The 27076-nt window shown below is 42.5% G+C and overlaps 2 protein-coding genes across 2 annotated transcripts; one reads left to right on the forward strand and one right to left on the reverse strand.

Moving 5' to 3' along the window:
* The first annotated feature begins 41 nt into the window (after positions 1-41).
* Positions 42-21066, forward strand: CS (citrate synthase). Its single transcript, XM_032493071.1, has 11 exons — positions 42-299; positions 10114-10164; positions 10748-10855; positions 11901-11966; positions 12286-12417; positions 12662-12850; positions 17653-17852; positions 18416-18545; positions 18668-18769; positions 18967-19176; positions 19497-21066. Exons 1-11 carry the CDS (start codon positions 258-260, stop codon positions 19665-19667), a joined length of 1401 nt encoding a protein of 466 aa, XP_032348962.1. The 5' UTR covers positions 42-257; the 3' UTR covers positions 19668-21066.
* A 733-nt stretch (positions 21067-21799) lies between these two features.
* Positions 21800-25262, reverse strand: COQ10A (coenzyme Q10A). The gene is made up of 5 exons (XM_032493072.1): positions 24911-25262; positions 24239-24385; positions 23261-23453; positions 22922-23023; positions 21800-22618 (listed from the first exon to the last, which is right to left on the reverse strand). The coding sequence occupies exons 1-5, from the start codon at positions 25030-25032 to the stop codon at positions 22451-22453; spliced, it is 732 nt and encodes a 243-aa protein (XP_032348963.1). The 5' UTR covers positions 25033-25262; the 3' UTR covers positions 21800-22450.
* Positions 25263-27076: the final 1814 nt, after the last annotated feature.

The raw sequence follows: 27076 nt of genomic DNA on the forward strand, positions 1-27076 counted from the left end.
ACACTGGACCAATGGCCGAGCCCGGGGCGAGTCCCCTGAGAGGGGGCGGGAGTGCGTTCCGGGCGGTAGGCGGGGCCTCGCTGAGGACCCCGGGCTGGGCGCCGCTGCCGGCTGGTCTACCCTTTCCCTCAGCCGCCTCCTTTCAACCTTGTCCCCCAGTCGGCGCGGCCTCTGGTGCGGCGGCGGCGGCGGCTCCCGTTCCTGCCGCAATTCTCTTTCCTCCATCCCTCCCCACCAGATCCCCGAGTCCGCCCGCCATGGCTTTACTCACTGCGGCTGCCCGGCTCTTCGGAGCTAAGGTGAGCAACTAAGGGACGCAGTGCGCCGTCTTAGGGTGGGGCTGAAGCGACTGCAGGCCCTCAAGCGCCGGGGTCTCCCTCCCCTACCCAGGCGCACCCCAGCACGCCTTAAAGGGGCCCTGCGCTTGGCTGGCCGCCAGCCCTGCATGGAAGCTCCCAGGGCCATGTGCTTCGCTGGCCTTCCGGCCCCAGGGAGTGAAGTGAGCGCTGCCCGCCCCGGCATTCGGTCTTGGGCGTGTGGCAAGGCTGGACCCTACTGTCACCCCACATGTCTAGAGTGGAAGGGGGGGCGATGCTTGGCCTTGGAAAGAGAAGCAGCCGCCAGTGGAGAACATAGGTGTTGTTTCATTGGAATTAGGGAAAGAGCCTGTTTGGAAGAGGGCGCGGGGGTGAGAGAAGTGGCAGGGGTGAGCAGGTCTGCTCACTCTATCCCTGGACCAGAGAGCTAGAGCAGTGGCTAATTTCGGCTTCTGCTTTGTAGAGGGGGCCTTGTCATTTTCTGAACTGCCTGATTCCATTTTTCCAACCCAGTTGTTTAAGCCTTTAGTGACCAAGCCGCAGCAGTTCCTGCTAGAGGAGTGTGACTGGGGTCCTCTTTGTCCTTGGGACTCTTGTACTTTTAATATATAGGAGGAGCTTGGGTGGGGTGGAGCAGTTGTGTAAAACCTGCATGATTATCACATATGATTGGAGAAAGAACCAGAAAGGTTGTTCCCCCAAACTGCTGGCCAATAAATGAAGATACTGGGCAGGAGACAGTAATTCCAAAGTCACATGACCGGCCCTACTACTTGCTCACTCAGGTTTTACTGTTCCTCTTAAGTCTACTCTACTCAGAAGAGATTCCTCTTATTCTTTGGGGCCTTCTACTTGACTTTTGTTGCCGTTGGGATCATAAGAATATTGCTGCAGATAAATGGTGCTATCAGTTTCATATGCCAAAATTGTCTCTGGGTAACTTGGCTTTTTAAAAGAAAAACTGCTGTGCTGAAGGAGTCCCAGTCCTCTAATCCAAGCAAGGACAGTCCCACAAGTGACCTTGACCCCTTCAAGGAACCTACACTTTCTCTTCTGCAGACAGATTAAAGCTGCCAGCACCTGAAAGGAAGGAAAGGAAAATCTTAGAATGGTTTTGGCTTACTGTGTATTATCTTGCATGGTTGGCAGATAAGATGAAGCCTGGGGTTCTTCCAGGCACCCAGCAGCAAGGTGGAGGCTGATCACTTGGGAGATACTTGTCTTACTTGACTGTTGTTCTCCTGCTGCCAGGGAACAGGATAAGGAAGCCTCTTGGGAAATGAAGCAAGTTCTAGACAGTAGTTTGGCAGAATAGGGGAATACTATAATTAGCTCATTCCAGAGCTTCTAACCCTACAGTGGAGTTTGAAAAAACCTTTAGAATTTACATTTGATTTTATTTTGTCTCTTAAGCCTCTGGGGAAACTCAGCTTTTGGGTTGACAGGGCTACCTAACTGGAGAATCATTATTATTTTGTTTACTTTCCTGTTAGAGATAGACCTGAGGATCCCCGAAACCTGTGTATTGGAAGCCGTCGGAAGGCTTTTGACCCTTAAAGCTAACAAAGCCCCACAGACTCAGGAGTGGAAATTTCCTGAGATCTAAGCAGTATAGCCAGGATACCAAGAAGCCTTTCAGTTTGTCAGCATTGCTAGCACCTGCCTGAGCTTTCCAGATCAGCCTGCAGCCTAACTGGTACTCTGTTTTACTTTTGCTGTTAAGCTAGGCTTTGTAAGGGAAAAATACCTGGAAAAATTGACCCCTGCCACTTTGATTCTCAAGGTCAGGTGTAGTTTCACTTTCCTGAGAAATTTTTTTTTTAACCTTACTAGGAGACACAAATGCTAGTCATTGTTCTATTGCTCCACGCTACCTCCTGTCAGGTAATTTAATGAACACCTGAGTTGGAGAGCCCCCCTAATAAAGAGCCTTGAGATTATTTGACTTCTTGTTTACCTGAATGAATTCCTACTATGCAGTGGCTTTAGTATTAGCTGTGGGTGCCTTAGCTTTGTGCTGTAGATACTGTCTTTTCACAGGGGACCTGGATTGGGAATTGGAGAAGGGCCACCAATTAACTTATGGATTCTTAACACCAAAGTGGCTTAACCAACCCTAGTTCCATCCTGTACCATTGAATTGTTCCTCCAAGCTAGGATGTGTGATAACGTTGAGTAAATCAATCCAAAAGTGTTTCTAGATTATTTCTAGACTTTTTCAAGACACTTAAATTAATACCCATGATTCTTTCACAGCAGACTTGTACCACTCACAACATATCCTATATAAAACCTAATCTGAAATTGGGTTCATCAAAACTGAGTCAGTTTTGTCTTGTGAAATGTTAGGCTTAAAGCCCAAAACTTTTAAAGGTAAGAACTCAAATCTCTTTGCTTTCACTTTGATTACCAGCCTACCCAAAGTAATGGCAGTTCTTTGATGCTTACTAGATGGACCAAAGATGAAAAATGGAGAATAAAGTGTCATCGTCATGTGCTAGTGGTGCGATGATTGCGTTTGTACTTCCTAGTGGTCTTTAGTTTGGTAGCAGATGAATGCATGGGTGTGGGGAGGCATCGAAATGAGCAGTTGTGAAGGAGATAATCAGAAAACGGGAAGGCTGGCATTCCTAGTTCTTAGAATCCAAGTGGGCAGAAGGCAGGAAACCAGACTTGGTGGGTCTCCCTAAAGCCACAGAGTAATTCCTTCTGCCCTATTTTCAGTGCCTTATGTGATAGATTCGAGCAGGATTTGAGTGAAATTTAAAACAATAGTGAGGCAACTTTAGTAATAGATCTTAGGATCTGACGAACTTTCACTTATTCCCTCAGCTGCCCAAGTTCCTGTATTTCTTTTAACGTGTTATTATTTTTAAAGGTCTGTAAGGTCACAGTGGGTGTCATCACCTGAGGTGTTTGTTTTCATTGCACATTCATAAATCCTGTCTTCACATTCTGATTCAGCAGCAAAGGTGGGATGGGATCTGAAAACTTGTATTTTTCAAGCACCTCGGTTGACTGACAATGCTTGGTGATCCCCTTCTGTTGAACCAGTAAAACCACACGCAGTCCTTTTTGTTTGCAGCTGTATTTAATGTATGTATGAAGCTTTGAATGTTGGGCTTTTTTTTTTTTTTTTTTGAATCAATGATTACTTTAAAATGACTTCATAAGTGATTATTTTAAGCAATAGTCCGTTTTAGTCTATTTTCTCTAGGTTTGTCTTCCAAGGCGTTTTTCCCCCCCCAAAATGCCTCAGGAAAAGTTTTTTGTAAATCCCTGAAACAAAGCATCGTAACAACTCCTAGTAGAAGTGAGAGAACAGTTTCTAGTTCCTGAAAAAGTAGTGTGGTGACAGATCATAAACACTTTATTCGCTACTGTACACTTGGTGTGCACATAATAAGTAGGTGTTCAGCAACTATTTGTTAAAGAACAGTAAGAATTTCTCTGAACATCAACTGTTTGATAAAGGACAGCAAAGAATAGTAAAGGAAAATAAGAACTCTTGATTCTTTTCTGAGGCTGAATTTGTGTCCTTGGCTGTCTTCCTCACTGAATAATCAGTGAACCTTTTGGGAAGGGTCTGTTAGACAATGAGAATTAGGTAGAATTATTAAGGAAACTCTTGTGAGTATGAAGGGGATCAGAGTATGAACTCTGAGGATTATTCTGCTCAGGCTGTCAACTGGCCTGAACGAGCAGTGCAGGCTGACTTCCAATATCACCATTGTGAGACAGTTCTCTGAGCTGGTTCTGGGGAGAGAGGAACCTTTGTCCTATGCATGTTCTTTTTCCCTTAATGCAAGTTGTTTCTTCTGCATTGGAAGGCTTTGTAGCACAAGATTTTTCCTACAGTTATTAGTGAATTATGTTTGCTTCATCAACTAAGCCAGTTCTGCTGGCTTGGCAAGCTCTGATTTTGTTTTATGAAGGAGGAGAAAGGGCTCTATTAAAATCAGGAGCATCTCTCACAAGTTTTTTTTTTAATTAAATTTTTATTGAGTTATAGTTGATTTATAATATTAGTTTCAGGTGTACAGCATAGTGATTTAAAAATTTTGTAGATTATACTACATTTTTTAGAAGTTTTTTTGGGGGGGAGTAAGGATTTATTTATTAATTTAGTTAAATGGAGGTACTGGAGATTGAACCCAGGACCTCGTGCATGCTCTACTGCTGAGCTATACCTCTCCTCAATTATTCTTCATTTATAAAGTTATTATAAAATACTGGCTATATTCCCTGTGCTGTACAGTATACCCTTGTAGCTTATTTATTTGATACGTGATGGTTTGTAATCGCTCAAGTTTTTGATGTCAGAGCTCCGGGATATGTGGCAGGACTTGTTCCTGAATGTGCCTAGGATGGAGGATCAAGGAAAATTTGGCTTTTCCCCTGTAGAGTAAGGATCCTAGATGTGGACAAATGATGATAATAGGCTAAGAGGAGTAAGGGAGAAATAACCTTATCCAAATAGGATTCTACTGTTTCCAGAATTTGGGGGAGAATGGAGTAGCTTTAATTGATTTTTGTTAAGTTATTTGGCCAATACCCTGTCCCAGAAATAAGTATTATAAGGAAGTCTTTTTTTAACTTTTTTTTTAATATAAGCAAGTTTTTAGCAGAATTTCCTGCTTGTATTATTTGTCTTTATCCTCCATTGGCCCTTTAAGATAGAGGTTCCCTTAATTATATTTTTCTATCCTAACATAGCGCATGTGAGAGCTACAGCCCACTTCTATCAATAACTCTTTTAGACTTGACCCTTGATAACTCCACATCCCAGAGCCTTTATATTCTACCCTTCTGCTCGCTTAACACTTTAGACCATGACTACGTCTCAAATTTTATTGTTCATAGGAATCACCTAATGAGTTTGTTAAACTGCAGATTTGTGTTCAGTGAGTCTGCGATGAGGCATTTCTGACAAGCTCCCAAGTAATGCTAATTCTGCTGGCTAGGCAGCCATACTGTAAATAGAAGGCTTTTGACTACTTTTACATATGTCCTTATTGGAGTCTTAGAATCAAACTTGGAGCTAAGTAGCCTGAGCATTACTAAATGTGGAGAAAGAAAGGGAAACAGTATTTAGTTGTTTTGCTTTGGATGTCTCAGTTACATAGGAATGGAGCTGGGACTAGAACCCAGATTTCCTTTCCTAATTCCAAGTCATGTGTTTGTCTCCTGCACTACTAGGTAAAGTTGCCCTAACTTGAATTTTTCCTATTCTAGCCTTTTGAGTGGTCATATCAATGAATTGCTGCCTTTAAAATCCTTCGTATTTCTTCAGTTTCTTCTAAGCTGCAGAGTAAGCTAAAAATATGACTAAACCTGACATCGAAGTGTGCTAAAAAGTGGCCATTCTATTTGATTTTCTATATTTCTTGTATAATAAATACAGAGCACTTGCTATGTGCCAGACATGGTTTTGAGTGCTTTGTAAATATTGGCTTGATTAATTCTCATAGCAGTCCTTTGAGGTAGGTACTATTATTGTTCTCATTTTACAGATAAGAAAACTAAAGCACAGAAAGGTTCAATGGCTAGGGTCACACAGTAAGTGGCCGAGAAGTGTAGTAGAAACAGAATATACTAGCTTTATTCTATAGCATAGAGCCAGCTTCTCCACAAACTAGCATTGCTTTGCAAATTGGAGATCTGGCTAAGAAGTGTTACTGTTGGAGATTAGGGACAGTTGAGATTAGCTTTCCTTAAGTTACTCCTGAGGCACCTCATTAAATGGCATAGCTGCTGTCTACCAAGGCAGTTAAGACTTTGCTGGTGGTAGAAGTGGGGTGATAGTTTAGTTCCAAGTTCTTCCTTAACCGTTGCCTTAAAGTAGTGTTTATATAAAAAGATCTGAGAAATGGCTGTAACTAAGCAGCAGTTGTAACCCATTTGATGCCCTTAAATGATGCTGCATTCTTACAGCCTTGTTAGGTAACCTTCTACATCCTTTTCTTTCTGATTTCTCTTTTTTCCTTTTCCTTTTTTTATTTTTTATTTATTTTTTTTACCTTAAGTGAAGTAAAAGAAGAGGGAAGCTTACTGATTCTAGCAGTTCTCTCTCTCAAGGGAAAAGACTGTATTTGTTTTATGTTTATATTGGTGGAAGAAAGACCTCCAGCCTGAGGAAATTTCTATTTTCATCTTAAGATCTGGCTCTCATTCTGTCTTTTGAGCTTTGGTAGATTTTTTTCCCATAAGATTTAACCTTAAACTATTCTTCTTACAATCTTTCCTCTTGCAAATGAAGCAGACAGCCATTATAGAAACCTAAAGATGGTTTAGAAGTGGACAAAATGATCATTATGAAGAGATTGCAACTTTTTTCTCTTAGATGATATGTTCCCCTATAGCCTTTTTAAAAACAAAACCAAACCACAGCAACCACCTACCCACAGTTAAAAGGTCCTGCTGAAGGCTGATGTGGTCTCTGGGAGATGGGACCTCTATAATAGGGGATCTGTGGGAGTATGGAATGGCTTGAACATGGTTAGGCCTGTAGAACAATAGTTTAAACCTATTCACAGGTTTTCCCTTGTTCATTTTTTGGTGACTAGTTAAAAAAAAAAAGAAAGTTATTTCTTGAGTGCTGGGTCCAGCCTCTGTTTGCCCCATGTAGGATGAACAAGCTAAAGGGCTATTTGTGCTGCATACTTTCTGCCCAAATGGTCCTCGGTGAGCTAGAGGAGATTCTTTTTTTTTTTTAATTGAAGTATAGTTGATTTACAATGTTGTGTTAGTTTTGGGTGTACAGCGTAGTGATTCAGTTATACATATGTGTATTCTTTTTCATTGTAGGTTATTACAAGTTATTGAATATAGTTCATTGAGCTATCCAGTAGGACCTTGTTGTTTATTCTGTATATAGTAGTTTGTATCTGCAAGAGGAGATTCTTTAGGAAGTTAATGTAAGGAGTTGTGAGCAGCCCTGGTTAACAAGTTGAAGCTTTCCCCCCTTTGTTTTAGGGCCATATCAGTTTGCTCTATGCTGTCTGAATTTAGCTTTGGGTTGATTCTTTTTATTTTTTTTATTTTTTTAACATTTTTTATTGATTTATAATCATTTTACAATGTTGTGTCAAATTCCAGTGTTCAGCACAATTTTTCAGTCATTCATGGACATATACACACTCATTGTCACATTTTTTCTCTCTGAGTTATCATAACATTTTGTGTATATTTCCCTGTGCTATACAGTGTAATCTTGTTTATCTATTCTACAATTTTGAAATCCCAGTCTATCCCTTCCCACCCTCCATCCCCCTGGCAACCACAAGTCTGTATTCTCTGTCTGTGAGTCTATTTCTGTCCTGTATTTACGCTTTGTTTTTGTTTGTTTGTTTTTGTTTTTGTTTTTTAGATTCCACATATGAGTGATCTCATATGGTATTTTTCTTTCTCTTTCTGGCTTACTTCACTTACAATGACATTCTCCAGGAGCATCCATGTTGCTGCAAATGGCATTATGTTGTCGGTTTTTATGGCTGAGTAGTATTCCATTGTATAAATATACCACATCTTCTTTATCCAGTCACCTGTTGATGGACATTTAGGCTGTTTCCATGTTTTGGCTATTGTAAATAGTGCTGCTATGAACATTGGGGTGCAGGTGTCATCCTGAAGTAGATTTCCTTCTGGGGTTGATTCTTTTTAAAATAACCTTTTTTCAAGGGCCTTTTCCCTTTTCAGTCCTCACTCCTGCCCTAGCAGAAAGAGGGGTATAAAATTCTAAAAAGGCTTAGGCTCTACTGAACTCTCACCTTAGGCATGTAGTCTTTTGGAGTTTATACAGTATCACTGGTACAAATGATTTTCAGCACAATCAGAGAGCAGTGCAGTCCAGTCAGCCGTCTGTATCTGCAGGTTCTGCATCCATAGGTTCAACCAGCTGTGGATCAAAATATTTTTTAAAAAATTCTGGAGAGTTCCAAAAAGCAAAACTTGAATTTGCCACCTGCTGAGAGCTATTTACATAGTATTTACAATTATATAACATTTACATTGTATTAGGTATTATAAGTAATCTGGAGGTGATTTAAAGTATATGGGAGGATGTGCATTGGTTATATGCACTTACTACAACATTTTATATAAGAGACTTGAGCTTCCAATTTGGGTGTCTGTTGAGGGAGAGGTCCTGAAACCAATCCCCTCTTGGATACCGAGGGATGATTGTAGTTACTACAAAAGATGTCTCTGGCCTTTTGGCAAAAGGAGGAGAGGTGTAGCCTTGCTCCACCATTAGTTTGTGTGCATGTGTGTGAGGTCTTTTTAATTTGCAAGGTGCTTTCACATCCATTGTAATTTAATCATCACAAGACAACCCTGTGAGATGTGTGGTGGATGTGTCAGCACCATTTTATAGATGAGGAAACTGGGGCTTACTTTGACTGTCTCATTTTATCTTCAAAATTATCTTGTGCAAAAAGGCAATCTCCTTGCCTAAGCCCTTATGATAAACTTGGTAGTAGTATAACTGGTTGTCTTTTTCAAAGGCAGTGTTGAACTTTCTCTTGCAACTCAGCAATCTTCACATAGAAAAACGTAGGCTAGCTACACTATTTATATTTATAATTGCCAAGATATGGAAGCAGCCTAGGTGTCCAACAACTGATGAATGGATAAAGAAGATGTGGTATATGTGTGTGTGTGTGTTTTCATATACACACACAATAGAATACTACTTAGCCATAAAAAAGAAATTTTTGCCATTTGCAATATGGATGGACTTGGAGGGTATTATGCTAAGTGAAATAAGTCAGAGAAAGACAAATACTGAATGATACCACTTATGTGTGGAATCTAAAAAATGAAACTAGTGAGTATAACAAAAAAGAAAAACACTCACAGATACAGAGAACAAACTAGAGGTTACCAGTGGGGAGAGGGAAGGAAGGTGGGGCAAAATAGGGGCAGGGGATTAAGAGGTACAAACTGCTATGTGTAAGGGATATATTGTACAGCATGAGGAATATAGCCAATATTTTATAGTAACTATAAATGGAATACAACCTTTAAAAGTTGTGAATCACTGTGTTGTACACCTGAAACTTACATAAAATTGTGCATCGACCGCACCTCAATAAAAAAAAATTCCTTTGGTACAGTGTGTAGGTGATAAACTCAGCTTTTGTTTACATGAAATGTCTTTATTTCACCTCCTTTAAGATTTTTTTCCTCACCTGGATAACACAGCTCTAGCTTGATAATTATTTTCTCTCAACACTTTAAAGATAATTTTCCAGTTTTCTGGTTTCCATTGCTCTTATTGAGCAGTCTGTCCACTGTTACATTGTAGATATTGTCTTCTCTGTGTTTTTTTCCAAGAGCATTTCAGGTAGGGTTGTAATAGGCTGCTTCCACCTGTGGGCTCTCCTAGACTGGTGAGGTTGAAGTGCTGCCAGAAGACCAGGTGCTGAAGAGACCTTCCCATCTGGGTTAAGTAATTGATCAGTTTCCTCATTTGCTTTTCTCAGGGCTACTCAGAGCTGTTGACAGCTAGCTTAGGGTGGACTAGGTACTTTAACAGCTGCCTCTCTGACCTTTCCTGTGTGCCTAACAAAGCCCAGCCCTGGAAGCCAGGTGATGTGAGTCTCTGTCTGGAACACTAATGAAGCTGCTTCCTCCAGACTGATGCCTCCTTCCAGATTGTTCAAGGCCTTTTACACCTTTTTTACTTCAGACTGTCCTTTGACACTAAGACGAAGAGAGAGGTTGCGTCACCGTAACTACTTTTTAGTACATAAGAGGGAGGACGATTGCATAAGGTTTTGTGTTTTCTTTGCAGAATGCATCCTGTCTGGTTCTTGCTGCCCGGCATGCCAGTGCTTCTTCCACGGTAAGGTTTGAAAAAGACGGCTGAGAGTCCTCGAGGCAGCCTGACCCTGGGATGGGGCGGGCAGGAGGGCTACCACCCAGCCTCTCATCATTGTTGTTATATCTGTTATTACTATTACTGTTTGTTTGTTTATACTATTACTGTTTTAAAATAGCCAAATCACTGTGAACGTGGTATGGGTTGTGGGTTTCGGCTGGAAAAAGTAGCTCTGTAATGTACTTCAGCAAAAGTAGCATTCTCTTTACTGACTATTCAAAGCATTCTGACCCATACAAGGAAATGCTGGAGCTTATGGTGTTCATTAGAAATTAAACTATTCTTTATAGTTCAGTGGCAGTAAGTACATTCACATTATTGTGCAACCATCGCCACTGTTTTCATCTTACCAACTTGAAGCTCTGTACCCATTAAACAGCTCCCCATTCCCTTCTCCCTCTGCCTGATTCTTTTACGCTCATATGTAGGGTAGTTGACCATATTTCCCTGACAGACAGGAAATCTGAGAAGCAAATCTTGACATACCTACTTTGTAGAAATCTAATTAATATTTTGATCATCACTTAGCCTCTACTTCTCTTTTTAGAATTTGAAAGACATATTGGCCGACCTGATACCTAAGGAGCAGGCCAGAATTAAGACCTTCAGGCAACAACATGGCAAGACAGTGGTGGGCCAAATCACTGTGGACATGGTAAGGTTTGTGGGGTTTTGGCTGGGAAAAGTAGCTGTGTAACGTGCTTCAACAAAAGTACCATTCTCTTAAGGTAGGGTATAGCTCAGTGGTAGAATGCATGCTTAGCATGCACGAGGTCCTGGGTTCAATCCCCAGTACCTCTATTAAAAAATAAATAAAAATAAATAAACCTGATTATTCCCACCTCCAAAAAAAAGAAAACCAAACAAAAAACTCCCCCTCCCCCCCCCAAAAAAGCACCATTCTGTCTTATACAAGGAAATGTTGAAGCTTCTGGTGTTTGTTAGAAATTAGATTATTCTTTTCTACAGATTTAATAGTTGAGCCTAACCTAATTCATGTATGGGAGGGATGAATGAAGTTTCTGTTCCTTTTCCCAACCCCTCAGCTGTTGGGGCCAAGGCTCTCTGTCTTTGAGTTGATGCTCTACTGACCATCCAGTTAAACCGCAGCTCTAGCAGGCCTTATAGAACAGCTTTAGGACAGCTTCTTCTCCAGCCTAAGAGTCTAAGCAGCTCAGATGATAATTTCACAACAGTGTTTAGCCATTCACCTTTGTCTCCTTTCCCTGCAATTAAACCCTTTCTGTTTACTTTGGTTGGTGGGAATGAGGGGATAAGAGTAGACAGGAGAAAAATTAAAAAGAAAAGGGAGCAGAGGCAGAAACTAATTAAAGATAGTGATTTCTCAACTTAAAAATTCATTTCCCATGTTAGCAGTCTTCCTCTCAAAGTTCCATTCTATAATAAATAAACTTCTCAGAAATCTTCCCCCAAAAGAAGCCTTGCAAGTCAGAGAATAAATCTCCTCTTCCAGATCCCGTGAAGCACTACCAGTCTCTAGCCTGAATTATTCTTTTTTTTCCCTTTTTTCTTTTCTTCAGTAGGGGAGGTAATTTTAGGTTTGTTTATTTTTTTTAAATAAAGGTACTGGGGATTGAACCCAGGGCCTGTGCGTGCTAGGCGTGCACTCCAGCCCTGAGCTATACCCTACCCGCTAGCCTGAATTATTTTAATGACTGGTTACATCTTCCTTTCTTTAGATGTATGGTGGCATGAGAGGCATGAAGGGATTGGTATATGAAACATCAGTTCTTGATCCTGAAGAGGTAAGAGACTCATTGACTTTACTGTTGTGCACACCATGGATTAGACCACTAGGGAGCAGGAGAACCAAATAAAGCTCCTACCTGTGTATTCTGGAAGGTGAAAATAGGTACATATGGAATAACTAAAGCACGAATTTACTTTTTTACTATATCAACTAATAAAACTAAAAGCACAAAGCAGGAGTAAGTTACCTGAAGATTTTCACTTTAAAAGTTCTAACTTGTTGACAGGTCTGATAAAAGTGGAACAGGTCAATTATGTGACTTCAAGGCTAATAAACTTAAGAGTTGTAATCCTTACTCTTCTCCCTCCCTCAAGGGCATCCGTTTCCGAGGCTACAGTATCCCTGAATGCCAGAAATTGCTGCCCAAGGCTAAGGATGGGGAAGAACCTCTACCAGAGGGTTTATTTTGGCTGCTGGTAACTGGACAAATCCCAAAAGAGGAACAGGTAAGCCGAAGGACATTAGCTGTCTCATTTCCCTCCTTCTTTGCCTTTCTCTAGTCTCAGACACTTAATCCTGATCTGGTTATGGGTGGTAGTTGATAGAGATGTGCAGTGAGGGTAAAGAATCAGCAGAGTTACATGGATTGGATCGAATTATCTTGGATTTTCTTTACTCAGAGGTCACTGTCTTTTTATTTCTCTTCTTTTTCCTTGCCTAGTGTTGTGAGCAGTGTCTCCCTTTCCACAGGTATCTTGGCTTTCAAAGGAGTGGGCAAAGAGGGCAGCTCTGCCTTCCCATGTGGTCACCATGCTGGACAACTTTCCCACAAATCTACACCCCATGTCTCAGCTCAGTGCAGCCATTACAGCCCTCAACAGTGAGAGTAGCTTTGCCCGAGCATATTCAGAGGGTGTCAACCGAAGCAGGTACTGGGAGGTAAGGAAACTTTGGTGCAGTGATTGATGTGTGATGGAGAATCAGGACTTGAGTGTGAAGGAAGAGAAAGGAATGTAGAATCCTTAGGAAAATTACTACTCTGAGATATGCCAGAAATTCATTTTACACGTTTTTATTGTAGGCTTGCTTTTTATTGGTTGTTGGGATTGCAAAGAAAAGTGGAGCATGCTTTCTATCACCAAGGCTATTGATTTAGTTAGGGTGATATACATATAAAAAAAGAAACTACAATTCAGTAATCTTGCTGTAATAGAGGTATGTACTCAGTGCTGTTGAAACATTGAAAAAGATGTGACTCAACTGCAGGGTTCAGGGTTCCCGAGGAAGCTTTCACAGAATAGTCTTACCCTGGCCCCAAAGGATTCCTTCTCCTCCCCTTCTCCAAATAAGGAGAACCTTGAGAAGTTGGGTGAATGGCAGCTGAGTAACTGGAGCCTAGGAGGGCTAGTGCCTATCAGCCACAGTTCTGCACTAACCCACTCAAGATACCTGTCAGGAGTGGAATGGTGGTTAGCATCCTAGAAGTAGGATCCAAAAAACAAAAGAGCCACATTTTCTGAAAATGAAATATGACCTTAATAGTTTGAACTCTGTGGTTAGAGTACGAGAAGATTTTTGTGCCTTGTCCTAGCACACAGGACACAATTCCTTCCACCCTGTTTCTAACACCCCACATACTCACAAACACTGGGTACAGTACAACGTATCTGGCTAGGTTTACAGGAGGACATCTCATCTTCTTTTGTTTATTTGGAGACAGGTAGCATAGGAACAGAAAAGTTCCTTTTTACAAAGCAGATACACTAAGTGATTTTTGACCAGGAGAAGGCCCCCAGTGAGTTCATTATGAGGCAAGGCAGAAAACAGCATGGGCCACTGGTCTAAACAAATCCTCTTGGGGTTTTCACAACTCCTGCTTCATTTGGTTGGTCAATATTTATTCAATGCCAACTGTGTATTTAGAGAATTGTGTTTACCGTTGGGGGAAAGAGGGAGAAAAAGTTGTGTAATTGATGTTAGTCTGGTTGGTATTGAGGAGGAAGGTGTAGGAATGATGCAAACTAAACATATTCACAAGCATTTAAAGCATTTGTAGTTACACATCGGCAGGTTCAGAAGGTCATATAACCTAAATATATTGCTTTTCATTTTCTTTTTTAAATGCTGTTTAAGTAACTGCTATCTTTGTGGGTCACCATAAAAGGTTAAATCAAGCCCAACAGTTTTTCTACTTTATAACTTTTAGAAATGGACCACTTAGTAGTGCCTGTTACTACTTACAGTGCTATTGTCTTGTCTGTTGTAAAGTTCTGCATACTTTGCAGTAAATACTGTCAGATATTTCCCTTGTAGCCAAACATGCTGCATTCCTTCACACTGTCCTTTACTGAATCACTAAAATGAATCTTGTTCTCTGCTTGCTATTGCCTCCATTTCAAAGGACAGCCATTGACTGGTTGTTCTGCCACCTCTTTGTGAAATGTTATTGGGTGACTTTTGAAGTAAATGTTGTATTTCAGGACTTTGCTGCCTGGAGAGTATTTATAAGCAGCACCAGTATATCTGTCCGCTTCAGGATATGTATCTATTAAGTTCACACTGAACAGAAATTAGCACCAGTAACTGCTTTAGTTTAGTGGAGCTTAGTGCTCTTTTGCTGCCCTGTCTTGTGGTCTCTCTCTCAAGTCAAACATGCTATTTCGGTTCAGTTCTCTCATCTTGGTTAATTTAACCATAGGCTGCTTAAGTAGAATTATGTGACAGCATTCAGCTGGTTATTTCTGTTGAAAAATTTAAGTTAAGGAGTATGTGTGATCTAAGTCTTTACTAAAATCATCAGTTCATGCTGTTTTTTACATATACCTCAAGAGGATGATTTGCCTACAACATTTTCTTCCATCATAGTTTACGTGACTTTAAATAGTGTCATCTCTTGAGGTGAAACAGGTCTTTTTCTAATTGACTTAACTTCACTCATGACTAGGAGATTACTCTGATGCAACGAGCTGTTTAATTGTGAAGTAGCCTTAAGATATTGTTGAATTGAGTAAAATTTGCAAAGTGCCTGACAGATAAGGTTTTTCTAGTAAGGCCTATGAATAGTTTATGTAGGTTTTGAAGCTGTTTATAATAAAATCATCATCCCAGCACATAAGCTCTTGAAAACATACCAAGTATTATGTTTAAATGCTTTCTATTCATTATGTGAACAACTCAGAACAACTGCATGAGATAGATGTTACTACTTATTCCCATTTTACTGAATGGGGAAACTGAGGATTAGAGAAATTAAGTAGCTTGCCCAAGGTCATGCAGCTAGTAACTGGTAGAGACCAGATTCAGACTTGAGTTGGCTTCACTTTAGGGTCTCTTCACATTAATACTGGCTCTCTTCTTTTTCTGTGTCTTCTCAAAAATGATTAATAGCTAAATGCTTGGCCAGAATTTCTCTAGCAGTAGAGATACTGGCTCACAATGATGATTATGGTCCGTTTTACCTTTACTCCAGGCAGTTGTGATAGTGGCATATTTTAAGGTCTTTTTTTCCAAGGCTTTATAGATAAAGAATGAGTGAGTACAAGTAGCTAAATAGCACCTCAGTCTTAGCTTATTAAAGAAGAAATAAGGAGTTCTCTGTCGGTGTGTTTATTTCATCTCTTGACTGCAGCTTTGCCACCACACAGAGCCGGGTAAGGATCCCACACCGTCATACCTGGTCTGATACGTGTTCCTTTATAAACTTCATCTCAGTGGTAGAAGTTGAAACAGTCTCCTTTTTGTAGTTTTTTATGATGTGGTCATTCATACTTTACAGATGATTTTTGAAAGTTAGTATATACTCCACAGATAACCAGTTTGCCTAGCCCCGGATCCTGTTCTTGTCATACTGCTCATGAATCCAGGTCCCTTAGAACTGCATATCCTTGATGCAGGCTTCTGGAAATAACCTACTTCCTTGGGGGATGTAAATCTGCAAGGAGGTATAGTTAATAGTATGATTATCTTGCAGGTAATCTCCTGAGAACTTGCAAGTGTTAGCTAATATTTCTTGCTTCAAGTAGCTTTTTAATTTTGGCAGTATTCTCATTGAATCTTGGTGGCATTGACAGAATTCACTGAGTTCTTGAGTAATAGATGATTTCATAAGGATTAACTCATTTAGGCTAGTTACTGTAGATTTTGCCCTTTGTTCCAACAGAACTACTGAAACCTCATGACTTACTGCAGTAACATTTAGCCAGTAAGCTCGATAGGACAGCACCATGTGATATCATTCAGCAAGTATTTTCTCCATGCTTTCCGTATGCCTGGAAAGTTACGCTTTCTATGTACCGTGAATGAAAGTAGAAATTGTTTGTTATTAAAAAAAAAAAAAAACTACTAAAACTCTGTCCCCTCCCTAAAGGAACTTGAAATCCCTTTGAGAAGATGAAATTGAGACATAAAAGTTGAGCAAGCTATTAACATCACAAAAAGCAACCAGATATTTTATGTTTCTCTTAATAAATGAACACAGCACTATTTATCAAATAGTCTTGCTAAAAAAAATTGAACCTGAATCTACTCAAGCCTCTAGCTCTGTCAGTTTGTTGGAAATACAGTGGACAGAGGAACATGTTAAATGACATCACAGGTACATAACCAGCAAAATTTAAACTGTGAGAACAGATAATCTGATCTTCCACAAATAAGCTGCAAAGTAAAAGAAGGACAGCATAAGAAAGAAAAATTGATTAAAAGAGACTTCAGAGACATTATCAGACAGTTGCAATGTGGGCTATTTTTAATCCTGAATGAAATGAATGGGGGAGGGCAATTATAATAAGTGAATTGAGATGTGAGGATGGATTTGAATACTGAGTAGGTATTTAGTGGTATTGAAGATTTATTCAGTTTTTTTTTTTTCCAGTGGGATAATGATTTTGTGCTTTGATTATGAAAGCCCTTTATCTTCGAGAGATACATGCTAAAGTATTTACATGTTGAGATATCTATCTATCTATCTATCTATCTATATCTATATCTCATGTCTGGGATTCACTCAAAATAATTTGGAAGGTGAGAGGGGAAAGTAAGGGTATAGATGAAACAAGTTGATAATTATTTAAGCCAGATGATGCTTATTAGCTGAGTGGGTGACCTTGTGCATGTTACTTAACCTGGCAAGCCTCAATTTCTTCATTTGTATAATGAGGGATACATAACCTTACAGGATTATTGTAAGAGAAGAAAAAAATGCAAATAATATGTGTAGCACAGTACCTGTTACATAGTAAGTGCTTAAAAAATGGAAGCCTTTGTTAACTAACAACTGAATGCCACTGTTTGACCCTTGGCATATGTGATGAATTTTCTTTCAAAGATGAAACAGACTCATTAAAACCTAGTGTCTTAGCATTCATTGAGTGCAAAGTCGTGTAGCAGAAAACATGATTAAACATATAAGGATTCAAAATCTGACTTTGGCATTTAACCAAATGCTCCCTGAGCCTCAGTTCCCTATTCTGTAAAATGGAGGTCATTATATACTTTGTAGAGTGGAAGAAACTGGGAATAATGTTTTAATATACATGAGATAGTGTGTGTCAATCCCTCAGTGCAGTGCCTGGGTCACAACAGTTATTCAATTAAATAGTCACTTTTGTTATAATCCCTGTGTAACCACCCAGCATATAATCATCCACCCAAATAGCCCAATCCATGGATGACAGACACCACCCCTGCCTAATTCTTCTTTTTGATAATTTCTTTTTTTCTCCATTTTCCTCTTCTTCCCTCAGTTGATTTATGAAGACTGTATGGATCTGATCGCAAAGCTACCTTGTGTTGCAGCAAAGATCTACCGGAATCTCTACCGGGAGGGCAGCAGTATTGGGGCCATTGATTCTAAGCTGGACTGGTCCCACAATTTCACCAACATGTTAGGCTATACTGATGCTCGGTTCACGGAGCTCATGCGCTTGTACCTCACCATCCACAGGTGAGGGAGACCCAGCAACCGTAGCCACCAGGTGCCTGGATTGGTTGTGAATATTAAGAAAAGCTCCTTAACATTCTCATCTTCTGGGAACAGGTGGTGGGCAGCAAGGAGATGGAAACACAGCATAAGAGATGATACAAGGCAAAAAAGGGGTTCAGTATGGAAGGTTAGGAGGTCTAGGGAAATTACCATAACTGCCCTAAGATCATACTTCTAGCCAGGAAGAGGTACTAGCTGCTCACATTGGATAGGTCCGTCAGCTTTCCAGGAGCTCCCTCTTCTGGCCATTGCTATTAAAGTTGGGGTGAGAGTCCGGGAGCTTGGCACAGCAGCATCATCAACCAGTCACCTCTCCAGCCCTGTGGATTAGTGAACAAAGGCTGGTAGTAAGATTGGGGCATCTCTTACAAGAGCTTATGTAGAAATGACTGGCTGTAGGCTTGGTGAGCCCATAACTAGGCTAGTGTGTGGCCATAAGAGAACAGCAAGGTCTGTGTTCCCATAATCTATGCCTTCTTTCTCCTTTCTCTCAGCCTTGATTCTCTTTTCTTACTTCCCCACAGCGACCATGAGGGTGGCAATGTAAGTGCCCATACCAGCCATTTGGTGGGCAGTGCCCTTTCGGACCCCTACCTGTCCTTTGCAGCTGCCATGAACGGGCTGGCAGGGCCCCTCCATGGACTGGCAAATCAGGTAAGGCTACTCTTTTTCTTTTCCTGCTCCATGTTTTTCTTACTCCCATGCTGTGTCTGATCCTGTCATTCTCCCCCGGCATACGCATTGACACTCTTTTATTCTCTAAACCTTACTCACAGGAAGTACTTGTTTGGCTGACACAACTACAGAAGGAAATTGGCAAGGATGTGTCAGATGAGAAGTTACGTGACTACATCTGGAACACACTCAACTCAGGACGGGTAAGCAGAGATGCTGAGCAGTCAGGAGAGAAGCCAAGACTCAAGTTCTGTAATTTGGAAGAATGAAGGAGAAAAGAATGAAATAACTCCCTAAATTACAGAGGGAGATTTTTTTTTCCCATTTGCCTACCCAGAAGAATTCAGAAGAGATAAGAATCTCTGAGACTACAACTGGCTTTTCCCCTCATTCTTTACAGGTTGTCCCAGGCTATGGCCATGCAGTGCTAAGGAAGACTGATCCACGATATACCTGTCAACGAGAGTTTGCTCTGAAACACCTGCCTCATGACCCCATGTTTAAGCTGGTTGCTCAGCTGTACAAGATTGTGCCCAATATCCTCCTAGAGCAGGGCAAGGCCAAGAATCCTTGGCCCAATGTAGATGCTCACAGTGGGGTGCTGCTCCAGGTGAGTCCTCCCTTCCCAGCTTTCTCTCATTTATACCAAACCCTACTGTTCTCTACCGTGCACAGAGTCAACTCCCTAGTCAGAGCAAGGACTCTCACACCTCCTTCCTTCCTTTTTTGATAAAGTTGCCTTTGTTAAGGGGTGTGGGGGAGGGTGTGGGCTGGAGGAAAGGGGTGCTCTCTCTTCAAAATCCAATTGCTATACTTTTCCCAATGTCATTTCTACTGAAGGCTAACTAGTTTAAGGTTTTTATCACCCTGGGCTTGTACATGCCACTACCTGTAGGCCTTTAACAAAACCTGTTTCTCTTTACCTTACAGTACTATGGAATGACGGAGATGAATTACTACACAGTCCTGTTTGGGGTATCGCGGGCACTGGGTGTATTAGCACAACTCATCTGGAGCCGAGCCCTGGGCTTCCCTCTAGAGAGACCCAAGTCCATGAGCACTGAAGGTCTGATAAAGTTTGTGGACTCTAAGTCAGGGTGAAACTGGAGGCTAGGAGGAAACTAACTACCACAAAGTGAGGGAGCTTAATTTAAAAAATATACTTTTGTTTCAGGGGGCTTTTAAAGACTTAAGATTAAATTGTGTCTGAGGCACTGATGATAAGTTTGAGTTTAAAATATAAATTAAGATTTTAAAAGATGAAAAGTGACCCTTCTTCCCTAACCACCTCTTTCCCCTGCCTGGTATGAGTTGCCCATCAACTGTTGATGACCAGGACTAATGCACGTGGTATGCGTTAGGTTTGCCACCCCCTAGTCTCCAGAGAGAGAATCTGACTCCTCTTTCCCTGGGTCAAAGCTGGTTGCAGAGAATCTGCTGTCACTTCAGAGCTTTTGGTTCTATTCTGCCCACCCTTTAATAGGCCAGCAAACCAGGACTCTGCCCCTTCTGTTTCCATAGGAATCATGTTGGATCGTCAGCTGTACCAAGCCCCATTAACCTCCCATGCACACAGACACTTCCAAGCAAGGCCTATTGGTTATGCTTTGGCTTTTTTTTTTTTTAATGCTACCACATGATCTTTATAAAGGCCATGGCATTTGTTGTGACTGGCACCCAGTGTTTGATTTTTATTTTATCTTTTTAAAGTTATCCCATTAAAACTAAGATCTGGGAGTGTTCTGTTGCCCACTACTTTAATACTCACCTCCTTCCAGATTTCCTATACCTGCTGCGCCTCAAGCCGAGGTTGCTCTGGACTGTCCCCTCTTGGTCACTGTTAGAGGCCTCTTTCACGGGTTGTATATAGCACTGTCTGATCTGTGGTCTTTCCTAGTCATTTGGATTTATCAGTGCTTAACATAAGCTAAGCTTTTTACTTCCACAGAACACAAACCACTACCCTTTGGCTTTTTTCCCCTTTAACATGCTATGGGCTATAGAATAGAGACTTGGGGATGACTGACATTTCTTCCCAGAGGTGCTAGCACCTCTTTCTGAACAGGGAAATGATTTAAGATTGGACATGGTCTCCTTTGAATATCAAGTACTGGGACTGAGGGCATTAAAAATAGTAAACCTCCCTCCTCATCCCCTGCCACAAGCAGATATCCCTTTATTTATCAGGGTCCTTAATCCTGCACCTTCCCCAAGAGCTCACAGTACAGTGTTTGTTTTTAGAAGCCCCATATGCACAGGTTTCCAATGACTCAGAATGCTCTACTGCCTTTTCTTTTTAAGAAAGGATTGAAATACACTCCTGCTGTGCCCCTTTCCTCCCTCGCAACTCCTGCCTGTGTTTGTGTGGATCCCTAATCCCCAGAACCACGCTGTTGAGATGGATAATACTGTCTGTAAACCCCTGGGTAACTGTCAAGTCATAATGCAGACTTCAGGTTGTTCTGTATAAAATACAAAATAAATGTTTTTATTAACAATGCTTGAGCCTATTAAATAAGGTCTAAAAGAGTCTCTATTATGAGGTAAGGAATCTGGCTAGCAAGATCCTAGACTTAGTGGATTATAAGTTATCCTGTGTATCCCTTTATCTTGAGGCAGGTTTGGCATTCATTTACCCTAATTAGAAGACAGGCTCCCTGTGAGATTTCCAAAGGTGATTTTTGTCTTTCTTCAAGGTTAGAAGTCTTTGACCTTTAGCCCCCATCCTTCCTAAATTTGTTGTAAGGTAGAAGCCTCAAGGACTAGAGCTGAGACCTCACAACTGCTTATGTGACTGATCCAAGGAAGCTAGTCCAGCCCACTGGGTGAAAGGTACAAACGATACCAAGGGCAAACAGGATGGGACTGCTGGCTCAGGATCTGCACCTCTAGAGCGCTCGGGTACTTCACTGAGTGCCTATTCTTTGCAGCCTCTGTTAAGGAGACCCCCCAAAATAAGAGGTAGTCCTGTGGGCATCAGTTATATAGGAGGTCTGAGACCAGATTGCTCTGTCCTGAGAATCCTGCAACAACTGACCTTCTGAAAAAGTCTATAAATAGGCAAGGGAGTGGGTACTAGGTCCTGGCTTGTAGAATGTGCTACTATAGTTAGCAGGGACATTATGTCCAAGAGGCCTTCTTCCACCTTCACTCCCCTAGGGAAGGAAGCCATGACTTTTCTTCTTTGCTATATCTACATCATTCCCCTCCGAAAAACAATATAAAAAGCCAAATTCACACTGTCATAACTTATTTATTGAAATTTTATAAAAACTCAGGCCAAGTGGAAGAATAAGATACAACCCAAGAGTACAACTGTTCAGTGTTTTTTGCTCCTTGCCCCTGTGGCACTGGTGGTAAGAAAGCCCTTCGCTCTCCACTATCCAGGCAGCATGGAAATACTCTTAAAGTGAGGTCATATGGATTTCAAGCTGGGGCCAGATTTCGGGCATCTGAGGCTTTCAGGCAGGCAGAGTTATTGACCACCCAACAGCTCTCTGTCAGAGGAAAGAGCTCAATGAATTCAGTCCTTAAAAAGTTGCTGTCTTTCCCTGGTCACACACTAAGGCACTTTGACAAGAGCTGAGATAACTCTGTAGTCCTGATTATAATTCAGTGTGAGAAGGTTGCAGGCATCAAGCATTCAGGGCTCTCAGGATGAGCCTGACCATTTCCAAGGCATTTCTCCTTTCCATACCTCCCTGCCTTTTCTTTCTCCCAGCATTTCCAGCCAGCTTAGAGCCCAGTGTCTGGGGAATTGAGAGGGAGAATAGTATTACGAACACAGATTCTTCTCTCAGATTAGAGCAGGAGCCAAATGAAATAAATAAGAGAACTGGGTGGGAAGGGAGAGGAGAGGAGAGGCTAGGGAACAATCCTTTGCCTCAAGTCTGGTGCACCTCATGGAACATCATTTCACGGGGGATGATTGTTTCTGGACCAAACTTGGTTGCTGCCCGGCGCTCGAAAGCAGCGACATTCTTTTTGACAACCTCATCAAAAAACATGGCGGCCAGCTTGGAGTGCAGCAGAGAACGAAATTCAAAGGAAATCTGGGGATGGGTAAGAGATGGTCAGAAACTCTTCAAGACTATGTTGGATAGTCCCTGGACAAATGCAAGGATACTATTCAGTGCCTTTTCCTCCCTCCCCCTCCATTTCCTTAATCCTCTCAAAAGCCCCAGAACTGAGTACAAAGTACAGGTTTAATACAAGCTCAGACCTGTGGAAAGCATCACTGACTTGGAAAATGCTAAGTGCTAGCTATGCTTTAAAGAATAACCGTCACAATACTTCATTCAGTTCATCCCCTACAACCCAGTGGTAACCCTGTGCTACACAGCCTCTTGACTCACCGAAAAGTCCACAGTGCAAGTTCGGGGATAGGCAGGAATACCAGGGCTAAACCGCCAAATGGTCTCTAAGTGGTTGAAGAGCCTGCCATCAGTGCAAACAGCCTACAATAGGACAATTAGTTAAACAATATTACAATGGAATAAAGCCTGTGTCAAGTATAGGAGACATTAAGAAGGAATAGAAAGCCATTTTCCTTTCCTTCTAATATTTTATTAGGGAAATATTTGACACATGGAGACAAAAACCATTACAAGGAAAGGCAAAATAGCCCTTAAATACAAAACTGCCAGAGAACTCAGAAAAAACTTCCTGATCAGTCCCTCCCAGATTGGCCTCACCTTGACCATGTGAGGTTTGACCATGGAAACAGCAGAAGTATAACGTTCCACGACAGGTGGAAAGCCAACCTCCAACTGGGCCTTCAGGTGACCTTTGCGGCTGGAGACCACCAAAGACTTCTTACACCAGGGCACAAATTCACGATACTCCTGGACATTGGCTACCACCTCGTACATCTCCTGCATTGAGTACCTAGGGGGAGGAATCACAGGGAGAGGCCAAGGAACTGCCATCTGGGCCAGGTTCCTCCTTGCCCAGGCACCCTCACCTCATACTTTTGCCCACTAACCATGCACCTTCAGGAGCTGGAGAACCCAAATAAGCCAGGATGAATGACTTCCCAAAAGCAAATGTGCAGATTTCCATGATGTTCATGTTACCGTAAGTTTTGAGGTTTACAGAATGCTTTTGCATTTACTATCTGTTTTGATCTTAAGAGGGACCATCTAGGGAAAACAGGTTGTCAGTTTTACTAGTGATCACGCAAGGAGTCAGATCGCAGCTTTACAAATTTCTGACAATGTGGCCTTGGATAAATTACCTGTCTCCATTATCTCCTCTGTAAGTCATAGGTAATAATAGTACCTGAGTCATAGGTTTGTTGAGGTAATCATGAGGAAATCTATGGTAAAACACCTAAGCATCCTAACTGCCGGCAATAGCAAGTGCTCAATAATTTAGTTCTCATCCTGCTCAGAATACATAGTTCTGCAGAGAAATAATATCCTGTTGTCTTACGTTATTGTCCAACCCTAGTCATGTTTTACTTAATGCACATGCACAGCAACCAAGAAGGGGGGAATTAAGGTTGGAAGGCTGGTAGAGGAGGATAAAGGGTCAGTAATGTAGCTGGGGAGAGGGATGACCAAGGATGAATCTTGCCCAGTATCGCTACCTTTACTTTCTAGCCCGGACATGGCATTTTGTTTGGAGGGAAAGGGAATGTGGAGGGATGGTGAAGAGGAGAGGATGCTCACCCCATGATCCTACGCTCCGAGTAAGCCTTTCGCTTGTTGGTGAAGGGGGCAGCAAAGCCCATGAAGGAACGGCTGGGAGGTAAGCCAGCCTCAGGCGCCAAGACCTGGGCAGCTCGGGGCAAGAAGAGGCTGCAGGAGATCAGAACTCTAAGGCCAAAAGGAAAGGAGAGAGACAACGTCACGATTCTTTCTTTGTGTCCCTCAACCATTCCCAGGGGAAGGGGAAGAGGGGCGCATCCCAGAGGAAGGTCGTCCAGACAAGCTTTTCCTCTAGCACCTGCTGCAGTCGGCCAGGCTCCCTGGCCAGGCAGTCACGAGTGCGAAAGGTCGAGGGCAGCTGAGGACGGTGCCGGGGGAGGAGATGGGGAAAAGTGGGGTGAGTGCGAAGCGCCAGCTGCCTTTGGGGGCTACCCTACTGCTGAAAGCGAAGACTCTCAGGCAGCATCACAGTCCCAGGGGCCTCTTCAAGCTGCGCCCGCGAGGGGCAAGTGGGAATTTGCCTCGGTAATAACTTGCAAAAGCTTTCCCCAAAGCTCTGCATTAGACCCCAGGATACGACCGCTGCCGCCCCCCGCCGCGCCTGCAGCCAGAGTTTCAATCCTCCACCGCGGAACTTCGGGGTCCTGGGCGACCCCCTTTGCTCGGGTGCGGACATCCGCACCTCCCTCTCACCTCATTGGTCCCGGCGGTCGCGGAGGGCCCGGGGGCGGGGCCGGGTGCTGCGAGAGGCCGCAACAGCCTCGCGTCGCCGCGCGCGTCCCGGCCGGGAGCCGCCGCGCACCCGCCGAGGCCATGCGCGCGACCCTCCCTTACTCCCTTCGCTCTGTTACCCGCTGCGCCCTCCTCACTCTAGAGGAAGAGCGCAGGGAAGCGGCCGCCGGGCGGGTTCAGGGCCCCGAGCACAGGGGCGGCGCGGGGCGGTGGCTTCTCTCGCCCTGCTCCCGCCCGGGCGGCCGGGTAGTCAGAACTGAAGCCGGGACCGCGGCTCCAGCAGCTCCCAGTACCCCCACGTCACGCTGTTGCCATGGATCGGGACCAGGAGATGGGGGAAGGAAGGGGACCACGCGGCCTGTCGGGAGATGTAGTTTCACACCTCTGGCGAGAAAGGGCGCTGCAGTGGGTGTTTGAGAAGCTTGCAGATATGGCCCAGTGGAGCGAGGTCGCCAGGCAAACTACTTAGCGAGTCTGTGGTCAGGAACCTGATACATAAGCACTGAGGCGATTTCATGGGCGTGTCAACAGCAGACACTCGTTGGTCTTCTGAACGTCTGTCTTTGAACCGTTACCAGATTCTGCCTTGTTTATAGCTAGAAGTTCCATTCATCATTGTAGCCTCCGTGGTGCCTAATACACCTGGTACACCCTTGAGAAGGGAAATTAACGTACCAACCTCTGGGCTAAGACTTTGCATAGTTTTTTCTGTTACTATTTATAGAAAGAATTCGGGGTAGGAAGAACCAGACTTACTTTTAGGGTAGAGAATCATCTTTCACTTTTGGGGAAGAGAACCATCTTTGTCTGGAAAAGTGTGCACTTTATGGAGGTGAGACCTCATGAACAAGAACCCAGGCAAGGAAATGTCACTACACTGCTTTCAATCATGATACAAGGAGGGGGAAAAAAGCTCTCAACAGAAGTGGGGAGAAGGAAAAAAAGTGGGGAGAGAGAAGAGAGAAATCAGATATTAGAGAGAGAGACTGGATCTGGTGGGTACAAGAGCCCTTGAAATTCTCCTACGGCAGAGTAGAGGAAGGACATTTTGAGAAAGGTGGTGCCTGCTGTTGCATTTAAAGATGTTTATGGTACTATAGTGCAAGCCTCTCCTTTGTTTTCTTTCTAAGTCTTTAGTCATGCTCTCCACATTCAGGAAAGTTTCATCTGAGTAGTGTTGTGGAGGTGAGGGTGAGGAGCTAAAATAATTAGAGTCTGTATTGCCTTTTGGGTCTAACTGGTATGGAAGAGAGACATCTTGTCCAGAAATAGGGGCCTGGAAACAGATATAAATCCTCCAACCCCCGCCCCCCGTCTCCTTGAGATTGGCATTAATTTTGGGAATTCCACGGGATTTGAGTTGATATAAAATGCGAGCCCATTTTATCTGGATTTCGAGGAACAGGAGCCCTCCCATAAAACTCTGGCTTATATTTAACATTTTGTAAGAAAAGCATTTTAATCCTTACTTTATATTATACATACATGAAGTCCCAAATTGGGGAATGGTCTCACCTCTTTTTTTCTTTTAACATTTCTTCTTTCTCCCTCAGCACTCCCACCCCCACCATTAAGATACAGTATCTCCTTCGAGGAGCCACTCTCAGAAAGGCATGTGACTTTAAGGAACAGACTTACCCTTTCCAAGCCCACTCTCTTGTCCAGCCCCACTCCCTCTGACTAAGGGCTTACACATGTGAGACAGCTGCTTAGAATGAGCAGAAAGGATCTGGTCAGATAAAGACAGAAATTAACTGAGATACATGACTAAATTGTGACCTCTTTTAACACTATGCCTTAACCGAGTTAACTGCTGCAGAGTCCCCAAGGTACAATAGGCCTGCCAAGCCAATTTGCTTGTTGTCCCCCCACTAATTAGATTAGGTAATTATTGCCATTTAAACTTCTCCTAGTTCATTCCATGTTCCTGAAACAACCAACTTCCTGCTATTTTCCTGTCATTCTACATCGATAACTTCCTTCAAGTATTGACTCAAAACACACCTCCTCCAGAAAGACCTTCTTGACTGAACCCATCTCTCAACATTACTGTGAACACATAATGCTGCATGAAGTAGCATGAATCCTATATTCTCTAGTGGTTTCACATGTATATGTATATTCTAC

This window comes from Camelus ferus, chromosome 12 (genome assembly GCF_009834535.1).
Source record: "Camelus ferus isolate YT-003-E chromosome 12, BCGSAC_Cfer_1.0, whole genome shotgun sequence".
In the NCBI taxonomy this organism is placed as follows: Eukaryota; Metazoa; Chordata; class Mammalia; order Artiodactyla; family Camelidae; genus Camelus; species Camelus ferus.

Bases quoted from the DNA above. Each gene is read 5' to 3' on its own strand.
- CS (XM_032493071.1), top strand. From the start codon at position 258: ATGGCTTTACTCACTGCGGCTGCCCGGCTCTTCGGAGCTAAG. The intron at 18,546-18,667 runs GTAAGGCTACTC...CCTTACTCACAG, and splicing joins TCCATGGACTGGCAAATCAG to GAAGTACTTGTTTGGCTGAC. The intron at 18,770-18,966 runs GTAAGCAGAGAT...CATTCTTTACAG, and splicing joins ACACACTCAACTCAGGACGG to GTTGTCCCAGGCTATGGCCA.
- COQ10A (XM_032493072.1), bottom strand. From the start codon at position 25,032: ATGGCCTCGGCGGGTGCGCGGCGGCTCCCGGCCGGGACGCGCGCGGCG. The intron at 24,386-24,910 runs GTGAGAGGGAGG...TTTTGGCCTTAG, and splicing joins CGACCGCCGGGACCAATGAG to AGTTCTGATCTCCTGCAGCC. The intron at 22,619-22,921 runs GTGAGTCAAGAG...ACCCATCCCCAG, and splicing joins CTTGCACTGTGGACTTTTCG to ATTTCCTTTGAATTTCGTTC.